Genomic DNA, 20,216 nt, shown 5'->3' on the forward strand with positions numbered 1-20,216 from the left:
CTCCCTCTCCCCCTCTGCTACACCCCCAACTTGTGCTGTCAAATAAATAAAAGCTTAAAAAAAAAAAAAAAGGCAATTTGCCTCTGTTGAGTCTTTCCAGAGAATTCTTCTCACATTTACCAACACCAGGTTAGGAAGCGGAGCTGGTGTGCTGAATCAAGATTACGTAGGGTATGACCTGCTGCAGGAGAGGGCACAAGCCACGCACACAGGGTCAGCAGGGAGCTTCCTCAGCACCCATGCTCCCCAGGGCCATTCTGATGGAAGGTGTAGTTTCAGTGCGCTCACACAGAGGAAGTGAAGTCACAGGATTTGTTGCTTACACATCCCAGCAATAGGGCCAGAGGCAACAAGCTGGGATGAGGGTAGCCCTCCATGCCAGGTCATGAGGGAGCAGGAGACAGAGAGCAGGGTGGCAAGCACCTATTATTTTTAAGGAGCGTGGGGGAGAGGTCACTAACTTCTCGAGGGCCTGAACCTAAGTGGTTATTTTATTTTTATTTATTTTTAAAGATTTTATTTATTTATTTGAGAGAATGAGCATGAGAATTGGGAGGGTCAGAGGGAGAAGCAGTCTCCCTGCCGAGCAGAGAGCCCGATATGGGACTCGATCCCGGGACTCCAGGATCATGACCTGAGCCAAAGGCAGTTGCTTAACCAACTGAGCCATCCAGGCGTCCCTAAGTGGTTATTTTAAAAGGTACCCAGGGAAAAGCAAAGCAGGAACTCACAGCAGGACCCCTAAACAACAGTCCTTAGCTAAGTGTCCAGATTCTGGGTGTGGGTGGTGGTGTCCCCCGTAAAATGCCCAGGCATCTCCTCACAACACCTGTTTGGCACTCACATCTCACTGGAGCACATGCTACGGAGTGGGTCTGTGTAAATCAACAGTCGGCAGGGCCGCTGCCGAATCCAAAGAACAGAGAGGACTCCGGCGAACACCAGCTCCGCGGGTGGAGCTCAGGTGTGCCCGAGCAGCCGACAAGCCTCGGGGTGGTGAGCACATCAATCATGTCATTCTGTACTGTTTTTTGAGGCTTTGATATCTAGGGCCTCATTGATCCCAGGGACTGCCTGTCCCGGAGCTAGCCAGTTCCTAGAGAGAGGAACTGACGCACCGTGAGCACGCCTTTCATACCACCGATCCAGAGCCCACAGTTCTGCTACCTTCTCCACCGGGGCTCCCACTCAGGACCACTGTCCCCCGCCCTGCTCATCTCAGGACCAGGTACCAGAAAACTAAGGACAACCCCTGCACCCCAGAACCCACTGAAATGATCCAGACGAATCATCCCTAAGCCTGAGGGCCCTGACTCACCTGTCCTTCCGTGAAAACCACAAAAAAGGCTGCTGCCCATCCTTTACCCTCCCTCTGCCTCCTGATGGCCGCTGGCCTTTCCTGTGTGGCCTCCCGGACTGTGGCACGGTGTGCTCCCTCCTCTTGGAATCTATGAGAACACTATCTTTGTTCTGCTATCCCTGAGTTACCCAATAACAACAAAACCTGTATTTTAAAAAACAGGGTGCCACACGCCCTGGGCTGTGGGTCCAAGGAACGGAGCAGCTTCTCTCTGAAGATCCAGCTGCACGGAGAGCAGTGCATGGATAGGCCGCGTGGACCTTCTGCGTGTCTGGAACTGCCAATCTCTCAGCCAGGTTAGAAAATAGGACACAGCCCCAGCCCCTGCAGACCTCACCATGAGAGATGCTCCCTGCCCAGGACACATACGGGGCCCACAGTGAAGGGGGGTGGCCAGCAGGGAATCGGGGTTCTCATTGTTCTCTCCTGTCCGGGCTCTGGAAGCTGGTGGCCCGGGAAGGAACACTGTCCTTACATCACAGGGGATGGCACCTCCTGGACCAGTTTGGCTCCAGACTGGGTCATGAGTCAGAAGAGCCATTGTGCTCCAGTCATGATACGGTCACAGAACTTTGGGTGTCTGTTTCCTCAGCCACAGACAGGAACAACATCTAACTTCCTGCTTTCGTGATGAAAGACCTGTAAGGTCATAAGAATTCACCGAAGAACGAAGAACTGTGCTAGGTAACAGGACCCTGGCCCACAGCTTTCTGCTCGGCAGGGATCCAGTGCGGCTCCTGTTAAATCCAGTCAGGGAGAACCTCCAGAGTGATGCCAGCATTCAGAGAGCCTGGAAGGTGCTGGAGATGTCCCCTGGAATTCAGCCATGGTCCCTCACACAGAGGAGAAGAAAGGGCAAGGAGACCAAGATCAAGTTCCTCACACAACTTCAATTTAAATTAAACTTCCTTTAATGAAATAAAAAACAGATGGTGCATTGCATAATATTTGTGGTCACAGTATAAAACAAATACAATTAGTTCATATAACATCGGATATGGACAAAAATACACAAGACCCTTTCTTTGTCTACGCGAAATCCGGCAGATCCTCATGTGCCACGCTAAGAAAGACAGAAAGTCACCCTTTTTTTTTTTTTTAATCTTAGTGATCTGCACACAATATTTATCACTGAGAATTTGCTCCAACAGCAGAGGAGAACTTACCCAAATTCTAGTTCCCTTCTTCCTCTGTTGTCCTCGGTGAAGCTAAAAAAAGAAAAAGTTTTCTGAAAGTAGCAAGTTGTGTAGTATTGCTTATTATTCCTGCCAAAAAGGCTCAGTCTTTGGCTCACAGATGTCAGTGACAAAATCATAGCTGCAGACGGTCTGCAAAGCAAGAAGCAAGAGCCACGGGGTAAAACAGACAAGGGTCTGGGCGGCAGGGGCGCCATTTGCCAGAATCTTAGGGGAAAAGCCACATGGGTGGGGAGGGGGAAAAAATACACAAATAAATAAATTTCTAAATTAAGATTTAAATCCAGTTGGTGAATCAGAGTTCCACCGTCCCATGAAAAAAATCTGAAAAGTTGTTAAAAAGTCAGAGTTTGTTTTTGCTTTTTTTTTTTTTTTAAAAGCGAAAAGTGTATGTAAACATTACAAAGTAAACAATTTAAAGTGATTTCAAGGCTTCTATCTGAACATAGCTTAGGCTCTTTCTGGGGGTATTTTTGTGATTAGGGAAAAAAAAAACCTTTTTAAAGTTTCTTTTTGTTAAGAAGTGCAATCTCATCCATGTGAATTGTGGCTAGGTTCTTCTTCCATTCCTACAAGTGCTTCGGCAGGAACAACTTCCAGAAGAGCACTTTGTGGGGAGCCCTATTTGGTACAGTGACAGAGTGTATCTAAGACTTTTAAAAGGACACACATTCCAGGCCCTGGGATCTCTTCCTCCTCTGGACCAGCCCCTCCAGGCGACTTGCTGTTGGGCCCGATGATCAGAGGACAGGGTTGGGAGCCGTGCCTGAACAACCCCAGCCTTGAGCTACAAGGTCAGTTTGAAAGGAGAAGGTAGAGTGCATGAGCACGGGTTACTTCTCCTCCTGCCAAGTGTCTGCTGTGACCCATCGATGGTCTCACATCAACCTGGGGCCACCTGGTCACATGCACGGCTAGGTACCCTTTCCTCTACCAACGAGGGCTTGCACTACAATAATCCTGAATCTTCTTATAGGACTGATAAGTGTGTGGGCTCAAAGGGCACTGGTGTCACTAACATAGCACCTGTGAATAAGTGTTCTCTCTTTAATTCCCGTATATACAGTCACCTGTGACCCACCTCCTCTGACATCACATAGGCAAGAAATGACAGGTGGAAAAGACCCGAACCTAGCGCCTCAAGGCCTCCCCCTCTTTCTCTGGTCGTCTGTGCCCTGGTGGGGCAGATGCTGGGCCTGGATGCATCTGTGCCATTACTCTTAGCACAGTGTCCACCACGAGGGGTCCCCTAGGTGGGCAGAACCAAAAGGGGAAGCTGGGTGGTGATCTGCACCCCCCGCCTTCCTGGGGTGGGGGGAGGGGAGACTTGGTGACAAGGGCAGAATGGATTTCGGGCAGAACAGTGAGGGAAGTGGAGGGGACAATGGTGAGCTGGGGGGGCGGTGGGGGAGTGTGGCTCGTCCGGCCCATTGTGACAAAGAGCCACACATGAATGGCCATCATTTTGTATGACTTTATTGCTCAAAACAAACGAATCTTTTTTTCCCTTGGGAAGACAGAGCAGTGTTAGACCCGTCAGAGCCGGGATAAAAGCAGAGAGGATTGCAATGTGGGCCATGAGTCACCAGTGGGCCTCAGAAAACCCCACTGGGATGCTTCTGAGAGGCCGGTGCTGTGCAGGGGTAGATGCCTTGGGGAGCGGAGGATCTCTTTTGGTCTGTGTCCTACTCCTGGTATGAGCAATCGGGCAAAACAGATTGCTCTCAGATCTACTTTGTAGGCTGTTCACGTGGCAGTAAATTGCTGGTTTCCTCCGTGCTCCTAACAGGAAAGCAAACCTATCACAAAGCATACTCTTCCTCGCTAACCCCCTGCAGGGGATCTTACAAAGACTTGAAGGACTGAAAAGGTCATGGAAAATGCATGGTTTTCTTCCAGGTAATTTCTGATTCTGTGAAGGCAGACAGTCTTGCAAACAGCAACACACCTTCACGTGAAGGAGCCCAAGCAGCCCGTGAAGGACATGGGGCATCTGTGGGGGCCACAGGCGGTCCCTGGGTGGCCAAAGCCTCTGCCGCCCACAAAGGGCGGGAAGGGGGGACGGGAACAGCCCTGGCACCACCACCCCACCCGGCATGAGCTGCGGACATCTAACTCCCAGGACCCTCTTCCCCTCTCCCTGGGGCCCCCTGAGGCACAGTAGCCTCGGAAGCACTGCAGTGAGTGCCTCCTTCCCTCGTTCCCCAACTTCCCCCTCCTTGAGGACCTCCTTACTGCCCTGGACAGAGGTGGCCATGTATTTTTCTTCATATTCATACTCATTCTTAAGGCTAAGGTGGCAAGATAAGGTGCTTGGTGGAGAGCCAAATTCTAGATTCCAGGGCCATGTCAGGGCCATGTCAGCACACTCGCATAAAAGCAAATACCAAAGAAATGGAAAGGGGCAGAGAAGCATTAAAAATTTTAAAAAATTTAAAAAGAATGAAAAAAAGGAAAGCATTTGGGCTCAGTAAGAAGTTACATACTGCAAGTTTAGATTTCAAATGTCGTCTAAACCCCTGAAAATCCGGGGTGGGTAGGGTGGTAAAAGCCACCAGTTAGCCTTCAGCACAGGCCTGTGTGGGGCAGAGAGCGGCGCCGGCAGCGCTCCTAACACAGGCCCCTCACGTGGAAGCTGGCTCCCGGCAGGCGACTCCGTCCTCCCCCCGCCCCAAGACCAAGAACTCTGAGAGCCATCATCCTTCCTCCCCGCAGCCCCTCGAAACCAAACAGACGAACACACACAGGTCAGAGATCTATAAACCGGCAGGAGAAAAAAATTAGACGAAAGGGGTAACCATTAAAAAGCCGCAGCTGGGAAAACACACACGCGATTGTTCTACCAGAAAGTGCCGTGGGGAGAAGAGCCGTGTGCTGGTAAACGTGTCCGCGCTCAGGACTGGACATGCAGAGAAGAGAGCGCGCCAGGTCCCACCTGAGATTAGAGAGGACTGGGTTTGAGTGTCACACACTGCACATGAAAAGCTTGCTGTCCTCTTCCCGCCCCGAGGGCTCCGACGCCGGGCCAGTGGCCGCTCCCTGGCCGGGCCCTAGTCCATCTCCATGGACATGAGCCGGCGCCGCTCACGCCTCGTCTCCTGGACCTCCTTCTTGCAGCACCAGTGCGAGCTACAGTACCCGATGAGGCAGGACAGGAGCCCGATGACGGTGGACAGGCCCACGCCGATCAGCAGCGGGTACTTGAAGGCATTCAGCACTGGGAGGGAGAGAGCAAGGGGACTCGAGGTCAGTGGTGCTGGAGGTAGACACCAGAAGCCCACTCCCTGCCCCCCTCCCTCCCCACAGGACAGGTAACCACCCCCCCAAATACCCACCCCCCAGAGGACTGGGTTTTTTTTGTTTTTTGTTTGTTTGTTTGTTTTTAGATTATAATCATCTGAAGCACAGGATAACCTAGAAGTGAAATTCCATTCTGGTACAACCACCCAGTTTCTAGAAAAGAGAAAGGAAAGAAAGGAAGCAATACAATAGGAGCTTTTTTGATCAGAGACTCCGTTAAAGGAGAGGGTGGTGATGCGAACCCACGTGATTTTTCAAGTCTTCCTTCTGTAGTCATGAGGATGACCAGGTTTGTACTGCAAACGAGCCAGCACCATGTGGCTACTGCTCTGATTGTTCTTAGATGAATGTGTATACAAAATAATATCTTCGGGGCACCTGGGTGGCTCAGTGGGTTAAAGCCTCTGCCTTCGGCTCAGGTCATGATCTCAGGGTCCTGGGATCGAGCCCCGCATCGGGCTCTCTGCTCAGCAGGGAGCCTGCTTCCTCCTCTCTCTCTCTGCCTGCCTCTCTGCCTACTTGTGATCTCTGTCTGTCAAATAAATAAATAAAATCTTAAAAAAAAAAAAATCTTCATTTAGTTTATAAACATACACAGTGCTGTCCCTTTCAAATTAAGGAAAAAAAAACCACACACAAATACTGCAAAGTAGCAAAATACAAGGGGGAAAAAAGCTACTTTTGGTTTTGGCAACATTAAAAAAAAAAGAAATACAAAAAGCAATGTGGCATTGGTCCCTATTTATTAAAAAAAAGGTACTTGGGCACGACACTGAATCAGAATTGGTTGGTTTTCTAAAATTCAGAGTATCTGGGATATCTAGCACAGTGCTCTTGGAGACAGGAGCACCCTTATCTATGCACAAAGTGAACAGATCACACCCCACCCAACTCTGTGGGGGAGAAACAAAAAACCAGGAAAAAGAATTCATTCGATGTCTTTGAATGTCAACTTGCTTTTTAGGGTTTTGGCAGGAGATGGATTTTTAAAAGTCAGGATAAGGGCATCGCGCATACAGCAGCAGATGAAGCCTTAAAAAAACGTTCATAAATCAATTCTCTGCATCAAATAACTGAAGTGTACTCGGGGAGCTATTTTAAGTAACACTATAGTAAATTATCTAGCAAAGTGAATAATCGCTCCCTTGTTTGGGAATCTGGGTTTTCGTATGGAGCTACTCCATGCGAGGAATTTCTAAGATGCAAATAGGGTCTAAGTGATGAAGTTTCAGGAAGGCACAAACACCGTACAGATCGCATGCATTCAAATCCCAAGTCTCTTCTCCTAGACGCACCAGCCCTCCTTGGGCGGATGCTGGCACGCCAACGGCTGCCTGACATTTCACGCGGCTCACCTTCCAGAACAGCCCGATGCAAGATGGTTACCCCATTGTACAAAAGGAGAAACAAAGGACCACAAAAATGAAGTCATCTGTGGACAAGCTGGGGTTTCGATTTCAGTCTCCCCCAAACTGACAGCCCATCAGAGAAACACATTCCAAAGCCCCTCCCAACCCTCGGAGGTGCTGGGGCTTTAACGCTCTCCATGGAATTTCCCTATTAACATTGACTCTGAAGCTTTTCACAGAGAAGACCGGTGTCTCACTAGCCAAGGAACAACTGGCCCCACTCTGGGATGTTTGGGGAACAGAGGGGTGGGAAGGGGGCCCTCTGACAACCGAGTTAGAATGAGTCTGGCGCCAAAGCCCCCTTCCCATCTCAGGGGCCTGGAGAAAACCCCGTCTATGCTAATGACAACAGGCGGAGCGTCCCTTGTCCAAGAAGCAAAACCAGGAGGAGGACAGGAGGGGCAGGAAGCCACTCACTGCCTCGGCTGGGGACCTGAACCCACTCTCTCGATGACGTTCTTTGCCTCTGACTGGCAGAATCCAGGCCAACCCTCTGACAAGGAAAGTGGGTTTGCACAGAAGTTAGAGAAAGCATCAGAAATCTCTCTGGAGGGGCGCCTGGGTGGCTCAGTGGATTAAAGCCTCTGCCTTCCGCTCAGGTCATGCTCCCAGAGTCCTGGGATCGAGCCCCACATCCGGCTTTCTGCTCAGCAGGGAGCCTGCTTCCCCCTCTCTCTCTGACTGCCTCTCTGCCTACTTGTGATCTCTGTCTGTCAAATAAGTAAATAAAATCTTAAAAAAAAAAAAAAAAGAAATCTCTCTGGAAGTCTCAAAATCATTTTCCCAGGGGTGCCTCCTGTGGGCGATACCACAGCTGGGGAAACAGCACGGCCTGTGTGTGCTCCCTTGGGGTCCAGGTCTGGGCCAGGTCTGGAGCAAGCAGGCCGTGTGGTGGCATGGTCTCAGACGGTGGCCACCTGAGCCCATCAGCTGCGGCCCAGCCCAGAGATTTTGCTGCATATCATTCTTACCATCCATCTTCACAGTTACAAAGATGGGCTTAGAGTAGATCTCAGCCTCCTTCTGCCAGGAACCCGTCGGGGACTTGACCCACGGAGTCACAGAGCAGTAGTAGTTGCCAAAGTCCTGGTCCTCAGAGCCGTGAACTTGCAGCAAGAATTCTAGCACGCTCACACGCTCCAGGCTGAGCTCGCTCTTCCCATCTCTCTCCGCCGTGGTCACGATCCCCTTCCGATCAAGAGAAGACAGGAGGACGGGAGCCTTGTCCAGACCGAAGGAGTGCACCGCAAACCAGGACACATCAAAGGCCATGTCGTCTGTGGATGACAGACCAAGCCGGAACCCTGAGTCAGTGCAACTGGCAGAAATCGCACGTGTGGCTAACACACGTGTCACATCACCGGGGGCCAGCATGGCTCACCATGCCTTAGGCCAGGCCAGCCCCACAATGAAGGCACTGTCACACTCCCCACCACGGTGGGGCCCAACACCTTGTTCCAGGTCACAGAGCCAGGAGCAGCACAACATGCAGATTCACCCAGGGACTGAAGCTCCAGAGTCCTCCCTCTTAACCATGCCGCCACCACCACCCAACCCAAGACGCACCCAAAACCATCTCCCGCAGGGATCATAGGACATAAAGGGGCTAGGCGGCGACAATCTCAAAGCAGGGTCCTCTGACATGTCAGGCAGAAGAGCCCAAGACTGGAGGACACTAATGTAGTTAAGAATGAAAGGTACATAAAGTGAACCAGACAAAATTTAGAGTCATAGCAGGTTAGGGGTTTCTTATTTGTTTTGGGGTCTTGGGGTTTTTGGTTTTTTTTTAGATTTTATTTATTTACTTATCGGAGAGGGAGAGAGAGAATGAGTGCGCACAAGCAGGGGGAGCAGCAGAGGGAGAGGGAGAAGTAGGCTTCCCGCTGAGCAGGGAGCCCAATACGGGGCTACATCCCAGGACCCTAGGATCACGACCTGAGCCAAAGGCAGATGCTTAACTGACTGAGCCACCCAGGCACCCCAACAGTTTGGGTTTTAGGGTCCATTGTGTTTTTTTCCCCTGCAGATGTGCTTAAATTTAGAACAAGAGGAAAACACGTCCAGCTGAGAAAGTGGAACACCGTTAACAGTCCCAGAAAGGAGGCTGCTGCATCTCAAAGGACTCTGCGAAATTAAGGTTCTAACAGCTTCAAACAAATGAACATGGGCACAGGAGAAGGAAGACTCTGGCATGTGAAGACGGAGGACACACCATAAGGCCCTGACCTCTTCTCTTAGCCATTCCCTAATGACACCTGCCATGTTGGGCCTAGGGTGCATTCAGCAGGCAAGGAAGGACGGCAAGGCCACACACACTTTCCATCTTAAATTCACCTGATAAGGCTTTTTATATAAATGTTAAATGATACCATTTTTGTTACACAAAAAGTAATATTTATTCAGTTTGCAAAAACACACTAACAACCTCAAAATCACTATACACCCTCACACCCTCAGGGTGTGCTGCCTTCACGGGCAGGGGCTGCATGGACCCGGAAGGCAAGAAGTCACAACTGTGTCGCCGATACTCAGGCACAGAGTCTAGCCCCAGTCCCGCCAGGTGTCATGGAGCTGTGGTCAGCTTGCAGGGCCAGGCTAGAGCGCCAGACTTCTGGCACCAGCCCCTGCTGGCCATGTGGCCTGGACAAGGGACTTAATGCTCTGTGATGTAGTTTCCTCAGCTAGAAAAGGAATACTAACACCTTCGCCCATGGTGAAGTGAGTCATCTCTGCCAAATGCTTAGAACCACATGTGCCTGGCACACAGCGCTCACTGCCTGCCCACCACGAGCATCCTTATCTCCACACTACAACATACCCAGTCCACAACGTTGCTGACAGGGAGGGCCTTCCCGCCAGCAGCAGAGGCTCTTGGTGCCTCGAACATTCTCACACCCCTACCCTCTTCCAGAGGACTGGCTTCCACGGATGGGAGCCACTTCCCGGAGATTAAGAAACATCCCTGCTCCCCAACCATCTGGACTGTGTGCAACGACTGGGGAATGGTGGGGATCTAAAAGCCCAATGCCTTACCTCACAGAGGCTGTCCTCTGCGGTACCACCGACGCTCCAGAGCTCCCCGGGGGAGTCAGACTTGCTCTGAATTCACATCTTTGCCTGGCTTCTTTCCCTGCTCTGTCTCGACTCCCTCGCTCCCTGGGAGCACATCGTCAATTAACCACCTGCAAGCTTGTTTCAGGCTTTGTTTCTGGAGAACCTGACCTAAGACATGGCCTCTAAAGGGCAGTGATCTGCCCTGTCCCTCCCCTCTCAGCACAGGAGTGCCCTGGCGCTAGGCCCACTTGCACGGTATGTCCTTTCCAAAAGAGAATTCCTTCACAGCCCAGCAGGTGCGTGAGGAAAAACTAAATTACAGCGTGTGCTTCATTATTCAGAATCTTCTACCCACATAGTCCAAGAGGGCAAAGTTCTGGAAAACTGTGATCTGCATGATAACAGCCACCTATAGCTTCTGTAATCACCCTGGAGGAAGACTTTTATATTAAGGCCAAAACCGGTGACCCATTAATTTACCATGAAAGAACATTTAAATGATTTATTTTTGTATATATCATCCATGAGCTTCGAGGGTAAACATGGTTCCAATTTCTGAACACGATCCCCTCCCCCATTTTCTGGCAGCCTCTTCTACTCTCACTTTCGTTTTCTCTTCCTAACCCCACTCTGTGTCCCCAATCCTCCACACCCCAGCGACCTCAAGACCTGAGCTACCCACCCTTTGCCCTTGAGAACACAGCTCACCCATGGGTGGCTTGGATGGACGGATTCCTTCTCCTTTTCTTCTACCTTCTTTTCCCTACCTCTGCAGCTCAGCCATGTTTGGGTTCCCTGAGAGAGCTAGTTTGGGACCCATCAGTTTGTGCAGGTGTCAGCAGCCTACAGCCCGCAGGCCGAATCCAGCCCACCAGCTGTGTGTGTCAATAAAGCTTCATGGGAACACGGTCAAGCCCATTTGCTTACATCCCGTCTATGGCTGCTTTCACACCAACAGCCACAAAGCCGAGTAGCTGCTGCGGAGACCATCTGGCCCAGGAGGCCAAGACTTCCTACTGGAGTAACTGCCGACCCGGAACTAGTTACCACCTGCAACTCTGACCCGAGGTCCCGAAGAAGCTGGATCTCGGCTGGTGGCCACTGGGCCTTTGTTCCTCGACGCCAGCTCTGCCCAGTCCCCTACTCAAGCTGTCCACTCTGGTTTCACTGCGGGCCGTCCTCACTTTGCTTACAACCAGCCCTTGCTACAAAATGAATACCCTCTTCCGCTTTCCACCCCAGGGCCACAGGCCCAGTGGTCTCTGCACAGAACGCCGAGAGCCTTGTACACTTTGGCCTTTGAAAGGTGCCGATCGGTGAGAGGCCCGGGCTCTGCCTGTGCTGGGGTGGGCGGTACAAAGACACCCAAGGACAAAGCATACGGGAGAGAGTGCAGGTCCCACGCAGCGGATCAGGTTCTCCATGGTCTCATTAGGAGAAGGCAGCAGTGGGTACTGTCCTGCTTGGCAACAGACACCTTATGTGCCTTTAATGTCCCAAGGGTCTACAAGCAAGGTGGGGACACCAACTGGTCACTGAAGAAAAGGTGTAAGATTGACAGGCTAGAGCTCTTAGGCATCCCATGGGCAATGCTAACATTTTTTGCAAAGAGAAGGTCTACAACGATTTCCCAAGAATTTAAACTACCAAAGTACCATCTGGTCACTTGCTGCTCGTTTACTCTGCTCCATCCTCCACCAGAGAGTTAACACCATCTGATAGTATATTATATGAGGATTGCTTTCTTGTTTATCTCCTTAACCAGGCTGCAAGCTCCATGATACGGGGCGTCTGGCCCCTCCTCTAGAACAGTGCCTGTTACTAGAAGCAGCTCAATAAATATCTGAATGAATCAAGGCTTAAAAGACAAACTAACAGAGCTGCACCCTGCTGATAGGTTTCAAACCAGCCTGAACTTGAATCAGCCCTGGAAGAGGCCTTGGACAACTCCGATTCCAACATCTGGATGGGTTTCCAAATCATCTAACAGACAGAGGCGTTCATCAGCAAGGATTTACTCAACACCTACTGAGTACCAGGAACGGAGAGGGGCAGTTCGGGGATTTGCACAGTCTAATCTGTGACCTCGGCGTCCGGGTCACACAGTGGGGATGACACGAGAGGCATTTACAGAAAGCAACATGGGCAAGGGGAGAAGACAGACAGAAATACCTGGATCCAGGGCCGCTCCTTCAACAGTGATGATACAAAACAATTTGATCAGATCTCCCCGGATGACTGACGGTGTATCTGAGTGCACGGAGGCATTAAATACAGGCCCTGGAAGAGAGTGAGAGCCCCTCGTTATTTCCGCTCACGCTTCTGTTTCAATTCCACTCCTGGCGCTCTCACGAGCATCTGTGGGCGGCCCCCCTTCCTTGGACCTGGGCGAGATGGTGTTCTCAGGCTGCTTCTCTTCTCTTCAGAGAGACAAGTGTGTCAGGCACAGCCAAATGAGCAATCACCTGAATTACACCCACAACAGAACTCTTTGTTTCTGGCTTTTCCTTTACCCCTTCTCTGATGACAACCACAGACCCCCTGGAAGGCCACCCCTACCTGCTGCCTGGGTGCCGCTTCTGGTTCTGTGTGGTTCACTTCCAGACCGAGGTGGCAGGAGAGCAAAAGGCACGGGACTGAACCAGTGACACTTCTGGCCCCGATGGAGTGAGAGGCCTCACTGTGCTGGGGACAGGGGCTCTGCCATTGGGAGGCTGAAATGCAGTCAGGAGACAGATATGCCAACCATGGCAACATTCTGTAGGGGACAGTGGGAGCACCAGAGGCCCGGCTCCAATCTGTCAGGGGACATCAAGGCAGCACGGGTTTTGCTTCAAAACACTACCCAGACTCACACACCTGCCCAAGAACATCCCCTTGATATTCAGTTCGTTTTTAAAAAGACTCTTTCGGGGCACCTGGGTGGCTCAGTGGGTTAAAGCCTCTGCCTTCGGCTCAGGTCATGATCTCAGGGTCCTGGGATCGAGCCCCGTGTTGGGCTCTCTGCTCAGCGGGGAGCCTACTTGCCCCACCCCTCTGCCTGCCTCTGCCTACTTGTGATCTCTGTCAAATAAATAAATAAATAAATAAAATCTTTTAAAAAATAAAAATAAAAAATAAAAAAGGCTCTTTCCTTCTTCCAGAGACCAAAAGATGTGTCTACCCAAACTAAGCTAACTGTGCAAGGCAGAGATGCTCCCAGTTTTGAGTTGTGAGCACAAAAATGAGCAACAAAATAGGAAGTATAAAGATTGAACACACAGAATTTAGTGCCAGAATTTAATAATATTTACCATAGAGTCTGCTGGATGCATTTGACTGTGGGTACAATTATTGTTATGCTATTTGATGATGAGGCATAAATAAGTGAATTTATTAAATTTAAAAAAAAATATGCCTTGGATGGAAGGAATCTAGCTCCTATCCCCTTCTTAGAAAGGGGCTATGTACTACCTTCCTTTTTTTTTTTCTTAAAAAACCTTTTACTCCTCAATTTCAGGCGACAGCATCGCATAGCTTTAAGTCAACCTGATCCTAAGAGCCTGAAATTTACCTTATCCTAACAACAACAGGCAAACCTGTAGAAGGTTCCAGAATACCAATGCCATTGGATGCTCCTTGAGTTCCCCAGGAAGCAAAAAGAGATGGTCCTGGACACTAATTCTGAAAATCATTAGATGCTAACAACACAAGTATTACTACCTTTTAAATCAGATCACCAAAAAGGAAAAATAAGTGGACTTTAACATACACAAAAATGACTGAGAAAGTGTGTAAAAGGTCATGCAAACCAATGAGGCAAAGAGCTAGAAAGGCTGTGTTTTTACTTCACTGTGAGCGGTAAGATGAACTCATCGGACTCTTTCCTCAAACCAAGAGTGGGAGCAGTTGGTGTTCTGCTGGGAGAAAGGCGAAGGGTGAATGGAGGAGATGGCAACCTAGGGAGGTGGGGCAGCCCTGAGCAGGTTGCGGTGAGAGCTCAGACTAACCAGAGAGCAGCAGAAGGGCATCAACTCCGGGCGCAGGGGAGAACGTAACAGGACGGTGGTCATGGAGCAAGGGGAAAGGAAGGAAAACAGAGGAGACAAGGAAATCTGACCTACTTGTGGGTAGCCTGCCCTTCAGTCAACCCCTCTCCCAGCCACAGTTCCCACAGGTCCTGACCACCATGGATTTGCTCTGCTTACTGGAGTGAGGTGGGACAGGATTAAGCCAGTGGCTCTGACTTGGCCCAGTGTTCATGATTGCTGAGCACTTCATACCACATATGGCCACCTGGGAGCACAGGCCAGTAGCGACTCAGGTGAGCAACAAGGACTGTGTTTTTTTTCTCTGACTAGAAATTTTGCAGTCATAAACAGAGCTACACCAATAGGTTTCTTCCAAGTGTTCGAGGCCCCTTCTAAGACCCCACAAAATGATAAAACAGAAGGACCCTTATAATGGATTTAGGTTCCTAAATTTGAAACAGCACACAAAGACTTACCAATTTGGACACATTTCACTTTCTTTTCTTTATATTTCCAAAGAAAACCCCAAATGCCTTCTAGGTCACAAGTTATGGTTCTCATTTCCCCTAGTAGCTGTGGCTGTAGGAACAAGAGAGCATCTATGCTATGGCTTGCCATGCGGACACAGGTCTGGGAAAAGGCCTTCACTGTAAAATATTCACAGCAGTGGATTTCCTTCTAATGAAATCAACAACTCACTGTTAATGTGGGTCATTATCCCAGGCTTGGAAATATTTTTAATATGGTCAATTTCTGTGGTAATGCTGTTTTTGCGAGGGAATTTGTCTGGTTAACTTCACGGATGACAGACTACGGCACAGAGAATTTAAGTGAACCAGAGTCACTAGATGTCCCCCGATTCCTCGCCTCTGGAGAGTAGGTGGACCACACTCAGCTTTCTAAATACAAACGTTGACAGAACATGTTCTAACTCCAGCCCCTAAAAAGGGCTGTAAATAGCAGTCCTCTTGTGAGAGCCAAAATTGCAGACCATCTGCATGACCATCAATAGGGTTAAATGACTGACTAAATTCTAGGAGGTGTAGTCATTAAAATTATTTACCTAGAATTCGTTTTAACACAAAAGCACTGTTCTTAGAAGGTTAAAGGGGGGAAAGCAGGTCACAAAATTGTATAGACAGCCTGATCTCACTTGCATGAAGAAAACATGCAAGGGAAGATTTCTAGGAACACAAACAACACAAATGAACAGTGTCCGGTAGGCTATGGCTAATTCTTTTCCTTCTTTCTACTCTACCATATTTTCAAGCTTTTTTCTATTAAGGAGAAAAACTTTGTTCTTATTCTTCTTTAAAGGTCAACACCCTGAACACCGTAACATTTTATTTATATTTTCCCCCTGACACTTTGGGTCAGTGAAATTCATGACTCAGCTGCACCCCTTTGGAAACATGGTCTGCATACCAAGAGGCAAGCACCCCAATACCGGGGGAAAGAGAGGCAGACACCAGGAAGGACCTCTCTGTTATGGGTATCTTATGGTGTTGTTGCTGATTTTTAGAAAGTGAAAACTTTTCAGTATCAAGTCAGTATTTGCTGGGAGCCATTCAGGGCGAGGGCGCAGTGCTGGGTGGATTGGACGGCCACTTCTCCTAATGAAACTGTGAACTGGCCATGACAACTCTGTGGACTAAAGAAAATAAAAAAACTCAGCCAGTCTGTTCAACCTGGAAGCTCCAGTCATTTTAGCTGTTAAACAGAGATGTAAAGAATTGAGAAATAGACTCAATGCCCATTCCTCACCCAGAAATACAAAAGATTTTATGTGTCCCCTGTTTCCCATAACAGTTCTAGCGAAACATCAAATAACAAATGTAAAACAAGATGGAATAAACTCCTACAGAGAATAAAACAGCAACACAAATAAAAGACAAAAACCCCATAATCATCTGACTCTCAAAAGACACAGACAAAGCATTTAACAACATCCAACATCTCTTCATGGTGAAAACACTCAACAAACCAGTAAGGAAGGGAAACTTCCCCAGCTCAATAAAGGGCATCTATGGAAAAAAAAAACAAAAAAAAAACCCCAAAAAACAAAAAAACAGTTTCAATGACTTTTAATGGGAAAAGGTGGAAAACCTTCCCCGTAAGATCAGGAACAAGACAAGGATGTCCACTTATGCCACCACTATTCTACATTCTACTAGAGGCGCCAGCCAGGGCAAATAGGCAAGAAAAAGAATTAGAAGGTATTCACTCTAGAAAGGAAAAAGTAAAATTGTCTTTATTCACAGATGCCATTTTGTTATATTTAAAACGCCCTAAGAAATCAACCAAAAAACAATTAAAACTAATAGTAAGTCCAGCAGGTTGCAGAATCCAACATCAATATATAAAAATCAGCTGTGCTTCTATATATTTGCAAAGAACAAACGGAACAGGAACAAACGGAAGAACAAACAAACAAAAAAGAACAAACGGAACAGGAATTGAGAACAATTCCATTTACAACAGCGACAAAAAATAAAATACTTAGGAGAAATTTAATGAAAGAAGTTCAAGATTTGTGCACGGACAACTACCAAACACCACTCACAGAAATTAAAGAAGACCCAACTAAACAGAAAGATGTTCCATGTTGACACATCAGAAGGCAATACTCTCTGAACTGATCTACAGATTCAACACAATTCCTAGCAAAGCTCCAGCAGTCATCTTTGCAGAAATTAATGGGTGATCCTAAAATTCGTACAGAAATGCAAGGGACCCAGGGGCACCTGGGTGGCTCAGTGGATTAAGCCGCTGCCTTCGGCTCAGGTCATGATCTCAGGGTCCTGGGATCGAGTCCCGCATCGGGCTCTCTGCTCAGCGGGGTGCCTGCTTCCCCCTCTCTCTCTCTGCCTGCCTCTCTGTCTACTTGTGATCTCTCTCTGTCAAATAAATAAAATAAAAATCTTAAAAAAAAAAAAAAGAAATGCAAGGGACCCAGCATAGCCAAGACAATCTCGAAAAAGAACAAAGTTGGAACACTCATACTTGCTGATTTCAAAATTTACTACAAAGCTACAGTAATCAATCAAATGTGGTCCTGGTATAGGAAAAGACATACAGAGCAATGTAACAGAACTGTGAGTCTATAAAAATCCTTACATTCATGGTTAAAGGATTCGTGACAAGTGTGCCAAGACAAGTCAAGGGGGAAGGAAGAGGCTGGTCCACAAATGGTTGACTAGAAGAACCAATGGGTGTTCACATGTGAAAGAACAAAGCTGAATTCCCATCTTCTGCTACACACAAAAATCAGGGCACCTGGGTTGCTCAGTGGGTTAAGCGTCTGCCTTCAGCTCAGGTCATGATCCCAGGGTCCTAGGATAGAGCCTCATGTCAGGCTTCCTGCTCAGCAGGGAGATCTCCCTCGGCCCTTACCCACCCTCTCCCTGTGTTCACGCACTCTTCTCTCTCTGTCTCAAATAAATAAAATCTTAAAAAAAAAAAATTAACTAGAATGGGTCATAGCACTAAAAGTAAGAGCTGAAAACTGTAAAGTTCCTTAGAAGAAAACAGAGGCATAAATCTTCACAGCCTGTGATCAGGCAATGGTTTCTTAGCTAAGACAGCAAAAACACAAGCAACAAAAAGAAAAATAAACTGGACTTCATCAAAATTACAAGCTTGAGTGCTTCACGGGACACCATGAGCAAAGTGAAAAAACTAGCCACAGAGTGGGAGAAGATATTTTTAAACCATGTGTCTGTTAATGGGCTTGTATCCAGACTCTCTGAAAAACTTGACTACTCAACAATGAAAAAGATGAATAACACAATTTAAAAATGGGCCAACAATCTGTATAGACATTTCTCCACAGAAGATACACATACAACCAACAGCTACATGAAAAGATGCTCAACACCAATAGTCATTAGGAAAATGCATACTAAAACCACAATAAAATACAGCCTCACACTCACCGGGTCACCTACGATAAAAAAGATGGAGCATAACAGGGTTAGTGAGGATGTGGCACACTTAGAAGCCTCACACATTGCTAGTGGGAATATAAAAGGGGGTAGCTGCTTTCGAACACAGTTTGGCAGTTCCTCAGAGTTAAACAGAGCTCGTAAGACCCAGCGTCACTCCTGGGTGAGAAATGAACTCTGATGTCCACCCCCAAGACTTGTACACTAATGTTTACATCAGCATTATTGACCATAGCCACGAGGGTAGAAACAACCTCCTGTCCATCAGCATATGAATGGATAAACAAAAAGTGGTCCATCCACACCACAGATACTGCTCAGCCATAAAAAAGAACAGAGTACTGCTGCGTGCCATCACGTGGATGGACCTAGAAAATGGTACATCAGGGGCACCTGGGTGGCTCAGCGGGTTAAAGCCTCTGCCTTCGGCTCAGGTCATGATCTCAGGGGCCTGGGATCAAGCCCCGCATCGGGCTCTCTGCTCAGCAGGGAGCCTGCTTCCCTTCCTCTCTCTCTGTCTGTCTCTCTGCCTACTTGTGATCTCTGTCTGTCAAATAAATAAATAAAAAATCTTTAAAAAAAAAAAAAAAAAGAAAAAAAGAAAATGGTACATCAGATAGAAGAAGCCAGTCAGAAAGTCCACATATATGGTTCAATTTATGTGAAACATCAGGAAGAGACAAATCTCCAGTGACAGAAAGATTAGTGGTTGCCAGGGGTTGGGGATGGGAAGGCAGTACTAATGGGTACAGAGTTTCTTTCTGGAGTGGTTAAAAACTCTGGGATAAGATCGTGGCAATGGCTGCACAACTCTGTGAATATACTAAAAACTACTCAATTGTACACTTGACATGGGTGAATTTTATATGTTAACTATAATTCAATGAAGCCATTATTAAAAAACAAATAAGTGGATACACAATAAAAGAAACCTGTGCTTTCTCTGCTCTTTCCAAATCTAAGGGTTTAAATCAGTATTTTGTCCTTATTCAGCTAAATGTTAACAGATTTAGAGCATGCTAGAAGATATTGAAGTTTATATTAATACAAAATAATACTAATAAAAACTTTAATGGAAAAAATACACTTTAAGGTCTAGCTTACCTATTCTCTAAAAAGTAGCCATGTAATTCAACAAATATCTTGTATTCATTATGCTGATTTAATTAATACCTGAATTTTTACAGGTGAGTATAAATTTACACAGTCAGAAACTTCTATTTGGAATCCATGGCAGATTTAGTGAAAACATTCAATATTAAACTCATAAATGATCATCCTTCACCTTGATATCCTAAATAAAATTGGGGGATCAAACACTTTTAACTATCGGGGCACCTGGGTGGCTCAGTGGGTTAAAGCCTCCGCCTTCAGCTCAGGTCGTGATCCCAGGGTCCTGGATTCGAGCCCCGCATCGGGCTCTCTGCTCAGCAGGGAGCCTGCTTCCTCCTCTCTCTCTCTGCCTGCCTTTCTGCCTACTTGTGATCTCTGTCTGTCAAATAAATAAAATCTTAAAAAAATAAAATAAAATAAAAACTTTTAACTATCTACCTGCTGAAACACACACACACACAGATTATTTCAGAGGAGTTTAATGAATTACACGGACAAATAAGAAATATTTCTATTTAAGAATATGTATCCATACCATTAAAAAAAAAGTTGACCTTTCTGTCTTACGGCATAAAAATGTTTTACTTAGCCAAAAACAAAATCAATTAAGAATAGACATAAAAATGGCCGTTTTAATTAACCTTGCCATACATGACCACCGCCAGGAACTAGTCTTAAGAAACTGGTTGACAGATATAGTCAACCATACCAGCATAGCTCTGGCAACTCGACTAATTGACAGGAAATCTTTTTCCAGTCCTAAAGCAAGATGAGGCACAGGGGTGGGATACTCATCCCCTGTGTGGAAATACCGCTCTGTAAGTCGGGCC

At 47.5% G+C, this 20,216-nt stretch overlaps 1 protein-coding gene across 2 annotated transcripts in view; it reads right to left on the reverse strand.

The window, feature by feature from the left end:
• Nucleotides 1–20,216, reverse strand: part of PTGFRN (prostaglandin F2 receptor inhibitor) — an 87,263-nt gene continuing 67,047 nt past the window's right edge. The window contains exons 7-10 of one of the 2 annotated variants that reach the window (XR_007126747.1): nt 12,492–12,599; nt 8,237–8,542; nt 4,620–5,773; nt 1–12 (exon numbers count right to left, since the gene is read on the reverse strand). Coding sequence is in view for 1 of the 2 variants with exons in the window: in XM_047726672.1 (XP_047582628.1) it covers nt 5,607–5,773; nt 8,237–8,542; nt 12,492–12,599 (581 nt within the window). In the remaining variant the exon portion in view is untranslated. Of the gene's footprint in view, nt 13–2,932; nt 5,774–8,236; nt 8,543–12,491; nt 12,600–20,216 lie in introns of those variants that run through there. The other variant, XM_047726672.1, reaches the window with a different exon arrangement.

This window comes from Lutra lutra, chromosome 4 (assembly GCF_902655055.1).
Source record: "Lutra lutra chromosome 4, mLutLut1.2, whole genome shotgun sequence".
NCBI lineage: Eukaryota > Metazoa > Chordata > Mammalia > Carnivora > Mustelidae > Lutra > Lutra lutra.